General features: G+C 38.4%; 1 protein-coding gene across 1 annotated transcript in view; it reads right to left on the bottom strand.

The window, feature by feature from the left end:
- Window positions 1-283: 283 nt before the first annotated feature.
- LOC111502241 (major royal jelly protein 9) overlaps window positions 284-12,274 on the bottom strand; it is a 47,938-nt gene continuing 35,947 nt past the window's right edge. Inside the window, exons 6-8 of the mRNA XM_023156257.2 lie at window positions 11,953-12,137; window positions 7,231-7,419; window positions 284-577 (exon numbers count right to left, since the gene is read on the bottom strand). Of these exons, the coding sequence (XP_023012025.2) occupies window positions 374-577; window positions 7,231-7,419; window positions 11,953-12,137 (578 nt within the window). The 3' untranslated portion in view covers window positions 284-373. The remainder of the gene's footprint in view (window positions 578-7,230; window positions 7,420-11,952; window positions 12,138-12,274) is intronic.

Here is a 12,274-nt window from a genome sequence, read left to right as displayed (position 1 = left end):
GGAATTTCAAAATTTCATTTTTAATCATATTTTGAACTATCTTACAGATTTTCACCTTAGTGGTAATTTAGGTAGCTTTACTCATATTTTGTGGTCTAATTTGACCAGACTATGCAAGATACCCAACAGAGTTTAGTCTCGCAGATGTTCATCCAGCAGCAGAACTATGCTGAAATGTATTCGAGTGAATCACCTAGAGACCGAATTCCTGAAATGGGTCCTCTGAAATAAATTTTCTTCTACCACAAAATATTCTATTTCAAAATAACAGAAATGCAAAATATGTTGATCAATCTGTTTAATTGACTTCTCTATTTTTCATTGAACGTAACAATAATAGTTCATCAGTCACATAAACATTTAGCTACCGATTTTAAGCATAACTCCAGCGTGGGAATAATAAATCCCATTTTGTTGACAATTGACTTTGGCATCTCGTTCCAGCTAGCAACTTGTCAACTCCACCTGTGAGTATACGGAAATTGATTTCAGACGAATTCAAAGTTCCTGTTGCTACTCTTTGAAATCGAGACGTTAGTACAAAGAGTTCTTCTTCTCCTTTTCTGTTCACTATAACCTACAATTGAAATGAATGTTAATGAACGCACATTCCTATATTGTCAATAGGGAAGCAAATCGAGTGAGTGAACATGGATATTACCTGAACTGATAGGGTGTATTTTGAGGAGAGACGGATTTTTGGAAAATAAACGTTTTGGCTTTCTAATTTTGGAAACTGATTTTCAAAATAAACTCTTCACAGAGATGTGTAGATCATGCAAAGAAGTAACTTTCAGAAACAAACTGAAAGAAAAAGCCTTCTCGAAACAACTACGATAGAAAAAATACTTCCGAAAAAACAACTTTTATAAGAACATTGAATGATATAAAAAACATGATAGTTCGTACTGAATTACGGTCTCCCGACGCGCGTTTCGCTAACCAAGTTAGCGTCCTCAGGACAACTCCTCGAAACAACTACGATAGAAAAAATACTTCCGAAAAAACAACTTTTATAAGAACATTGAATTATATAAAAAACATGATAGTTCGTACTGAATTACGGTCTTCCGACGCGCGTTTCGCTAACCAAGTTAGCGTCCTCAGGAGATTATCGTGACTAAATTTTACTACTGTATCTGTAGAGAAGGGGAAAGTGAGTATAGGCCACATGTGACCCATTGTACATTCTTCCGAGGAGTTGTCCTCCTAGGTCATCGTCCATCCTGTCCTTTCCAGAAAGGTGGACAGGTCACTAGGAGATATCGGCAGGCGTAGGCCAAGGCTCGTAGAAAACACACTCTCTTATTGACGATAACTCCGGACACTCGCATAGAACAAACCTGACAGTTTCATCTTCCTGTTCACACATCCTGCATCACCATATTATGGAGGTGTTTCCTTAGTGGACAGTGGCCAGTCAGAAATCCTACTGTTGAGCGTAAAGCGTTTGGCTAGTTCCGCAACTGTCGAATTCATCAGGCTGTAGGTGCCACTGGATTCTAAAATTCTTAGTCCAGCCGCTTCCTTGGCTGGAGAGTCGGCAATGCGATTACCTTCACTCCTGTCGTGTCCTTTAATCCACCTCAGTATAATGTTATTATCTACCGAGGCTTTGGCTGAATCTTGGTGATACTCTACTACTAGCCCTGAGGTAATACGTTGTCTGTTCAAGGCTAATAGGGCTTGTCTGCTGTCAGTGCAGATTGTTTTGTTTTTATCGGAAATTCCTTTCCTGGTTATTTCTTTTGTGGCGATTGAGATACCAGCCAGTTCTGTTTGAACTAGGCTGGTATTTTTCCGCTGGTGGTTTCTCCGCTGAATCCGCTCTCTGCTCCACATCTTGGGCCTTCTTTAGTTTTTGAGTTGTCTGTATATGTATCTGCGTATTTCATTCGTAGCATCTGGATCTGTTTCATTTGTATTTTGTAGGGTTGATGAACATGAACCTAGATTCAATTGTATCACTTGTTGTCTGCAGCATGTGGAATAACTACTACCTGTTAGCAGTACCTAACTACTAATCCTACCGAACAACGTCTAAATTTCAAAAGAGGGTGCTGCAAGCAGCTCTATCGCCTGTCATTGGCTTTTCTTCAGGCTTTGCCAAATAAAGATTGAACACTTGGTTGGCAAGAAGATTTCTGAATTTTGACAGAATTTTTCAGGATTGGCTCGCTATGAGGCATTTATTCACCCTTCGAAGCTTGATACCAAACAGTTTTTGGACTGCAGTAGGGATGAACTACGATTTCTAACAGGCCTTCTTACAGGTCACTATCATTTGAATTATCATATGTAGAGACTCGGACTGTCGGAAGACAGTGTGTGTCTCCTTTGTTTGGAAAATGATAAAACACCAGAGCACATACTTTGTGCCTGCCCCGCTCGGGACCGAATCTGGTTTTAAGAGTTTCGCAGAGCAGTACTCTCACCATCTGACCTAAAAGACCCCTCACCATACAAACTAATCGGCTTCGTTAAGAAGCTGGGTTTATTTGGTCGAGTGTGAATAGGTGTGAGCCACAATAAACTCTTACGGGTTGCGGTGGGGGGTCGAATAGACCCAGTCACTTCAGATCAAACCTAACCTAACCTAAACAGTGGGCTGTTCCAAATAGAACCTTTGTCGCTTTTCATAGAACTCATTCCAGAAACTTTTGTCATGTACCGGTCACAACAATTTTCAATATTTCCCTTTCATTTCGTGGTCATTCTCTATGGCATGTTGGGCAATACTAGATTTCCTGGTCTATGAAACCGAACATGCGAAACATGTTCGTTGTAGCGAGCTTATATAGACCGTTATATAGACCGTACGTGCAGTTTTGAAAGCCATTTTTGTATGAAATTTTTTGAATGTTCGGACCAATCCATTGGTGTATTTGAGTTCATATGGAAGCACTATAAATTTTGAATATTCCTCTTTTCTAGAAGTCGAGGCATTACGAAGATACTCTCTAAATTTTTGTTTTCTAATTAATTCGTTCTCTATGTTTGATAGATTCCCACTTGGACCACTTTTCTTCATCATTTTTGCGAATGATTCGTTTCATTTTCAACAACTTTCATCAGTACACGTGGTAACATATGCGGATGATACAAATTTCCTCTTGACAGTTTTGAATTGGGGTACGGGATCGTCTGTGGAAAGGATTTTTATATTACAAAAGTCGGCAGTCCGAATAATTGCTAAACTGGGATGGAGAGAGTCATGCATCAAGTTTTTTATCGAACAAGCAAACTCATGATTATCCAACTCGCTCTGGAAATTTGCTAGTACCTCGATCACATCGAACAGCCCTCTACCAGAAAAGCCATCTTTATCTCGGACCGAAAATTTTCAACAAATTAGACGTAAATATAAAGGCAGCCCCTAATATAAATATTTTTAAATCTAGATTGAAAACTTTTTTAATTGAAAAAAATTGCTACTCCTTGGATGAATTTTATCGATGATTTTATTCCTCTCCATGTTATTTTGTGTTTCTTTTTCATTTGGAAAATCATTTGTAAATGTAAATAGTTTTTTTTCTTTTTTTTAAGCTGACGTTTTCCTTGTTATTGTATATTGGAAGATATGTTTTTTCATCTTTTTTCCATTGTACCTTTCAACAAGTGAAATATTTGATAATAAATAAATAAATAAATTGCTTACAGCTTTTTTCTCAATCTCACCTTTCTTTGCTCAAGGGAAATGTGAGGAGTCTATGGACAAAACATTATAGTCCCGCCATTTTTTGTTGTGGGAAATGATATACATCATATACATCAAACTCTAGACCACTCAACATTAAAAAAATTGAATATAAAAGTGGCTTCCAGAACTGCACGCATACTTCAACAAATGTTGGGCAGTACGAAAGACGAAACGTCGGAAAAAGAAAAGTATGGGATTTACGAAATGAGCTGCGGGGAATGTGATAAAGAATATGTTTGTCAAACCAAACGAACTATATTAGCTCGCTAAAAGGAATATCCCAAGCGGGGATTTCGGGATTTACTAAAGCGCGGCAGATTGATATACAGGGGGATACCTTGTACCCGGTTGAGTACCTCCACCAAATATGAGCCCCATATATAAGGCCGCCTGTGAGGGATAAAGAATTAGATTAGTAAAAAAAAAATTGATTATCAGAAATTCTCGAGCGCGTCAGATTAACGTAGGGTGAATTGATTACCTGCTAAAAAGTGTATATTACAGTAATCAGACAATTTGAGAGTGACGTAAAGATAGGGGAGGGCAGCAAAGTTGTAAAAAAATAACGTCATTTTGGACATTCTCGAGAGTTGCAATTTTTTTTTATTTTTAAGGAAGTAATTCAAGGATAACGAAAAATATATAATCTGACTATTTCCGCAAGCCGAAATAACAAATATTCGTCGATAAAGTTTAATGCGTGCAGCTGTGTGATATCTATATTTCCCCCTATCTATTACTCTCTCACTCCGTCCCTTATACTTATACAATATATAAGTTTGAAAATGTCCTTATAGGACGTAACGTTAGTTACGAATAAAAGTGGTAAAAACATAGAAAGTTTCATTTCTCTTTTCTTCATTAACTAATCAATTGATTATAAAAAATTTAATGTTTTGAGCATTTAAAAAAAATATTTTCCTATAAATACAAGTATTCTATTTAAAAAACATACACTCATTCATTTGCATGCTATTTCCTGAGCTTTTCAATTAATTAAGTTCAATGGAAAAAAAAATTTAAAAATATTGTTTTTGTCACATTAAGCGAATCTCTCTAGATAATCGTCAGATTATGAGACAGCATGTCTAAAACATAAAAATGAACCATATACGTCTTAATCTGATGCGCTCGAGTATTTCAAAATGGCGAATTTTTTTTGCACATCATAATAATGTCCGCGAGTTTGCGTCAGATCGAAATCGTCAGATTATTGAATGAGAGCTTTCTTTTGTTGCACTCAACACTTCTTTAGAAAATCTGACGTGTTCGATTAAATTTTTTTCTTTTCACTTTCAACCCTCACGTACAACCACCCACATCATGCCAACATTATTAAAAATACGTAGGACATTGATGCTATCAATATCTGACGCGCTCGAGTATGTCCATGCAACAGTATTTTTTTACATATTTAAAAATTTATAGCCTCTTCCCCCACCGATGAAAAGGTATATATTATATAACATTTTTTTCTTCTTATCATCTAAGCTTTGCAACCTAATATGTCTCTATGACGCTCGAGTAAATCCCCATTTTGTATCGTGGGCTCCCCTGCTATTTCACATGTTTCGTTTCATAGACCGTAGAAATCTGGTGTCGCTCAACATGACATGAAGAATGACCACAGAATAAGTTAGAAATGTTCAAAATTGTTGAGACCCGTAGGTACATGACAACAGGTTTTTGGATGCCTTCGAAAGCTTGAAAATTGAAAAGTTCTATGAATAGCGACAAAGGTACTATTTCGAACAGTCCTTTGTTCAGTCTTATAGTAATAATTCTGAATAAGAAACAGAGAAATACTAGAGAAAAAATGTAGGAGATAGTCACTTACATAGAAGAAATGCATAGCAAATTAGAGGTATTCAAGAAAACAGGCAGTGTAGCATAAGGACAATAACAAGTAGTAGTTAGGCCCTTAGCATATGAAAGCACTATTATTTAGTAATAATGTTCTCCTGAAGACGTTAACTTGGTTAGCGAAACGCGCGTCGAGAGACCGTAATTTTGTTCTAATATTGGGAAGGTGTTTTCAATACTTAATACATATATGGATATGATAAAAAGATAATTTGGCAGATATTTCATCACGGAACAAAGTTATTGTGAAGGTATATTACCGTTTGTATTAAACAGAATGTACGAGATAATACGAAAGATGTAATTTTTGTATAATCCAATGTTCATATAAAAAATCAATTGCTTTTTTTCTTCCTTTGTGAAATTTCCACTTTTTTGTATAAAGCCGGAGAAGGTGATAGCCAACACCTTTCTTTCCTAATGGATATCACCCTTCCAAAGGCTCCATCTATGGGATCAACAGAAAACTAAAACCATGAATTCAAAACCGAATGAGTTGGTCATCTTCCCTCCACTGCAGACTTTACTGTATGGTAGCGTACTCTGATTTCAACGAGGAAGAATTGGAACTTGTGTGTTTTATACACAAAAGTGCTTCTATAACTTGGTGAAGTGAATAATAAGCCTAAGGATATATTTTTCGATCAAGAACTAAATATGAGTCTAACAAAAAATATACCAAAACTGTTTTCTTTCAAGCGATGTAATTTTTGCGCGTTCGCCAATAGAGACAGAAATTGAAATATTCCTCTTACCCTCATTCACTTTTGAGATGTCTATGCTCCAACTTACACTGGATTCATGCACTCACTCTTGAGTCTCAAGTCTCAAATCGTAAGTCACTACGTAAAACAAAACGAAGGCATTTGCAAAGAAATGTCCACCCTAATCTATTGATCGGAATGAGGCTGGACATGGCAGATCACCTCGTGATATGATATAAAGGCCAAGGCGTAAGCGCATTTGCGCCGCCGAGGCCAAAAGTGGAAAAAGATCGGAAGAGGCAGGAATGGCAGCAACTATAAGTGCACCCACCTCCTCCTCCACTCCACCTCCAACGGCAAAGGCACTTACTGCGGCGGGCGCGAAGAGCTCCGTTTTGAATAAAGGCAAGGCACCCTTGCCCCTGCAGGAAAACGCCCTTACTTGAGCACCTCCATGGAGGGAACCCCAAGAAGGTTGAAGAAGACGAGCAACAACAGTAATGTCACTGCACCTTCCGAAAACTTCACGAAGGCCGCCGTGAGACATCTCAAGATTGCCAAAGAGAGTGTGTTCAGCGAGTCTTGGCATACACCTGCCGATATAAAGAAGATGTCTTCCAGCGACCTGTCCACCTTCCTGGAAAGGACAGGATGGACGATGACCTTGGAGGACAACTCCTCGGGAGGATGTACAATGGGTCACATATGGTCTAAGTGCGTGGGCTTACACTTATCCTCCCTGCTTTACATATACAGATTGTATAATGGTTTCCTCAGGCTTGTTCCATAGCTTCCTCAGGCGCATGAGCAAGTCTGAGGAAGCTATTGCATAGTGAAACACGTGTTGACGTTTAAGGAACTGGTCAGCGAGTGTCCCACGGTTTGAATATAATTTTGAATGAATTGTCATCATCGATTAAAAGTTTATAGAGTGTTCATTTTGTTAATGTTCTGCTGCCTTACCTTGATTCCGCTAACAAACTGTAACGTTACTGGGTCGTCAGCCACAATATCGGTACTTTTATAATATCCATACTCTCCTCTGGCGTTGAAGCAAGCGATCTTGACGTCACTCATCAAACCATAGAACAGGATTCCGTCTTTGTTGAAAGCTTCTCCTCCGCTTTGGGTACCTCTGCTTTTACGATAAGTCTGAAAAATATTGACAATATTATGAAAATAAAATGAATCGTCGTTTTTTTTTTATAAAGTTGTTGCTTCCAACCACGAGACCCCCCAATAGTTTTTGAATATGTGTGTGCTCATTTCCAGTTCTGAAGAATTAACTGAAAGAGATTAAGTGATACCCAGTATGATTCATAATGTAAATAAAAATATGAGTGGTTTTTTTATTTGACGCAATTTTACAGATAGGGCTGGTATTAAAAAAAAAGATTCTGTCCAATGACAACACGCTGATTGTACATAAAGTAAGTGGGCATACTCATGTCATTTGCATTGGAAACGCTAGAAAAACTACTTGATAGGCATATCAGGGACGTATCACCGGCTATCAGACCAATACATCGAGACCAATATGCATACAGGTCAGGTATATCAACAGAAACGGCTTTATGTCGGATAACAGAAAAAATTGAACATACTTACAAAAACAAGGTAGTACTGTTAGCTGATTTCTTGGACATTGAGGGAGCATTTGATAATACGTCGTTAGAATCAATCATCCAGGCGTCGAGGAGAAGAGGGATCGACAAGACAAGCTGTAGGTGGATAGACTGCATGCTTAGGGAAGACTGGTATATGCAACCATTATGGGGAAAACAGTCGTGGCACGGGTAGCAAGGAGCTGTCCTCAGGAGGGTTCTATCCCCTTGGTTATGGAACCTTGTAATGGACGAGCTATTATGTCTCCTAGACCACAATGGCTATAAAGCACTGGGCTATGCAGACGACTTAGTCATCTTAGTCTGGGGTAAATACAATAATGTAGTGAAGGGATGCATGCAGCAGGTCCTGAATATTATAACAAGATGGACCAAAAAAGGAAGGATTAACACACGCCCATCCAAATCAACCATATTAGCATTCACCAAGAGGACTAGAACGGAGGGTCTCGGACCTCTAAAACTTCGAGGTGAAGAAATACGTCGGGGGAGGTTAAATATTTGGGAGTAATTCTAGATTCCAAACTGACCTGGAACCAACACTTGGACAGGATAAAGAGGAAAGCGGAGGTAGCACTGATGCTCGCCAGACGCACCTATGGGGGCTGAAACCAGACATAGTATATTGGCTATACATGATGGTGGTTAAACCCATGATAACATGCATCTTTGGGACCATCTTTGAGACCATGGTCTGGTCCCAAAGATGAAGCAGGCAACCGCCATCAATAAACTATGCAAGGTGCAAAGACTTGAATGTTTGGGAATGATGGGAGCAATGAGAACTACCCCAACAGCTGCATTGGAGACACTCCTGAATCTACCTTCTTTACACTTTGTGATAATGGGGGAAGCCAGAATGGGCGAAATCAGACTAGAAAACTCACCGAACTACAAAAGATCGGACCGAACAGAAAGTTCGAAACAAGTGGAGGGGCACATATTGACTATGTGCACGGACCACATGACACCGAAGTACACCTTTAACACAAATTTCACGGCCGAAATCATAAGCCGTGAAGAGTGGAAGACCATTAGTCATCCCGAAAACATGCTTGGAAAAAACACCTGGTATATAGACGGATCGAAGACCAAACATGGAACGGAAGCTGGAATATACCGAGCGGATAGAAATTTTAAACTACAGTTATCCACTAGGATTATACACATCCGTCTTTCAGGCGGAAGTGTATGCTATTTTGTAGTGTGCAAGTAGTTAGGCCATTAGCATATAAAAACACTATTTTATTTAGTAATAATGTTCTACTGAGGACGTTAACTTGGTTAGCGAAACACGCGTCGAGAGACCGTAATTTTGTTCTAATGTTGGGAAGGTGTTTTCAATACCTACTACTTAAAACATATATGGATATGATAAAAAGATAATTTGGCAGATATTTCATCACGGAACAAAGTTATTGTGAAGGTCTATTACCGTTTGTATTTAACAAAATGTACGAGATAATTCGAAAGAAGTAATTTTTGTATAATCAAATGTTCATATAAAAAAATCAATTGCTTTCTTTCTTTCTTCGTGAAATTTCCACTTTTTTGTATAAAGACGGAGAAGGAGAAAGCCAACACCTTTCTTTTCCAAAGGCTCCATATATGGGATCAACAGAAAACTAAAACCATGAATTCAAAACCGAACGAGTTGGTCATCTTCCCTCCTATGCAGACTTTACTGTATGGCAGTGTACTCTGATTTCAACGAGAAAGAATTGGAACTTGGGTATTTTATACACAAAAGTGCTTCTTTAACTTGGTGAAGTGAATAATAAGCCTAAGGATATATTTTTCGAACCAGAGCTAAATATGAGTCTAACAAAAAATATACCAAAACTGTTTTCTTTCAAACGATGTAGTTTTGGCGCGTTCGCCAATAGAGACAGAAATTGAATTGAAGGCCAGAATTCAAGGCCAGTTATCAAAAAAAGAAATGTCTATGCTCCAACTTACACTGGATTCATGCACCCACTCTTGAGTCTCAAGTCTCAAATCGTAAGATATCGTAAGCAGCTAAGCACTGAAAATAATCATGCGGTAGCATGACAACACAAAACAAAGTAATCCACTACGTAAAACAAAACGAACACAATTGCAAAGAAATGTCCACCCTAATCTATCGATCGGAATGAGGCTGGACATGGCAGATCACCTCGTGATCTGCATGACTAGAAAACTCACCGAGCTACAAAAGATTGGACCGAACAGAAAGTTCGAAACAAGTAAAGGGGCACATATTGAATATGTGCACGGACCACATGACACCGAAGTACACCTTTAACACAAATTTCACGGCCGAAATCATAAGTCGTGAAGAATGGAAGACCATTAGTCATCCCGAAAACATGCTTGGAAAAAACACCTGGTATATAGACGGATCGAAGACCAAACATGGAACGGAAGCTGGAATATACCGAACGAATAGAAATTTTAAACTACAGTTATCCGCTAGGATTATACACATTCGTCTTTCAGGCGGAAGTGTATGCTATTTTGTAGTGTGCAAGGCTTATTGAATTGAGACCTCAAAGAAATGAGCGGATCAATATTTTAACAGACAGCAAGGGGCTCTGACAAACCCGAAGGTGACATTCAAACTGGTCATGAAGAACTGAATGAACTTGCAAATTAACTTTGTACTGGGTACCAGGGCATTCAGGAATCACAGGTAATGAAGCTGATGAATGCGCTAGACATGGCGCATCAACTTCATATATAGGCCCTGAACCAGCTCTGGGGTTACCAAAATCATTGGTACGAAACCAGATTAGGACATGGACCAATAAGAAGCACACAGAGGACTGGGCAATAGTACCTGGCAACAAACACAGTAGAACCTTCATTAGGAAACCGTCAGAGAAAAGAACCGAATAACTACTTCCATATATAAAAGATCGGCTCAGAATAATTACAGGGTTACTGACCGGTTATTGTCCGCTTAGAGGACACCTGAATAAAATGGGGCTCTACAACGGAGACCTCAGTTGCAGATTTTGCAACGAAGGAATAGAAACAGCTCTACACATCTTATGCGAATGTGAGGCACTGAATCACAGGAGGCAGGCAATATATGGACGTACGAAATTACGTCCAGAAGAATATGATGAACATCCACCACGGAACCTGTACAAACTAGTACAGGGAACGAGACTGATGGAATGGGTGTCATGAGAAGATGGGAGAATAAACGCAATAAACCCAAGAGGCTGCAGTGTTTTCTGGAGACTTCATGAACATAAAGTCGATGATTTTCCATAAATGAAAATCTAATTTCATCAGAGTATCATTCCTCGAACTAGGCTGAAGCGAACGACAAACAACATGTTTGTTTGTCATCGCCCCATCTGCCTGTGAATGAGGTAACCAACCGCATATCCTTATTTCCCCAAATTCCTAGTATAAGGAAAGAAAACTGTACAGAAATTAAGTGGGCATACTTGAATACTAACCGATACTGCTCTAAATATTGTCATTTTTCACCAGGCATGAGACTCCTGTATGGCAATATCCACTCTTCTATTCAGATCTAACTCTATGTGACTTTTTCAAACATTGGACAGAACTATGTTCAATATAGTGGAAGCTATGATGGAAAAAGCGAAAAGCGAAAACATGTTCATATATTCTTTCAAAAGATAACTCAATACACTGTTTCGAACAGTGGAAAATCCGAATAGAAAAATTTAGGGAAAGTGGAGGGGAGTATATTGAAAGAGGTATGGTGAAACTTGATAAACAGGATTGGAACCTCTGACTGGAACTAGTGATCTCCTGATGATGCTAACTTGGTTAGCAAAACGCGTGTAGATAGACAGTATTTTCTTCTGGTGTGGAAAAAGTGTTTTGAAGAATACAATGAAAGTTGTGAGAGAGTTGCTGGTTCATTTGTCATAAACGACATTGGACATTTCGATCTAATATGCTATGAACTGATATAACTTTTATAATCTTTTATATCGAAATATTTTTGTCTGTTATTTATACATTCAAATTTGGCACCAACTTCGAAAATAGTTTATTTATAATTTATTAAAAAAGTATCGTCGATACTCACAGTGAATATGCCTGGAGATGATGACGGATCCTCTCTGAAACGTGTTTCGTTTCTGAGATCGGAAGTGTACACCCAATTTTCTGTTCCGCTAGACATTGCATGATAAAACAGTTTTCTTCCACCTTCTGATAAAGCAGGTGATAAACTCATTCCTAGAATGCCATCCATCAGATCGAAACTATCACCTATCAACAATCATAAGAAAAATCAGAAATCACAAAACTGATAATTTCATTTCAGAGTATTACTTGTGAGTGAGTATTTCATATGTTATATCGATTATTTCCTTCAACCCGATAAAGTGTGGAAAACATTCAAAGCT

Source organism: Leptinotarsa decemlineata, unplaced genomic scaffold (assembly GCF_025532065.1).
Source record: "Leptinotarsa decemlineata unplaced genomic scaffold, Ldec_3_MD MMD2_tig00001393_RagTag_RagTag, whole genome shotgun sequence".
NCBI lineage: Eukaryota > Metazoa > Arthropoda > Insecta > Coleoptera > Chrysomelidae > Leptinotarsa > Leptinotarsa decemlineata.
Note: the sequence above shows the minus strand (reverse complement) of the source record. Positions and strands in the feature narration are given on the sequence as shown.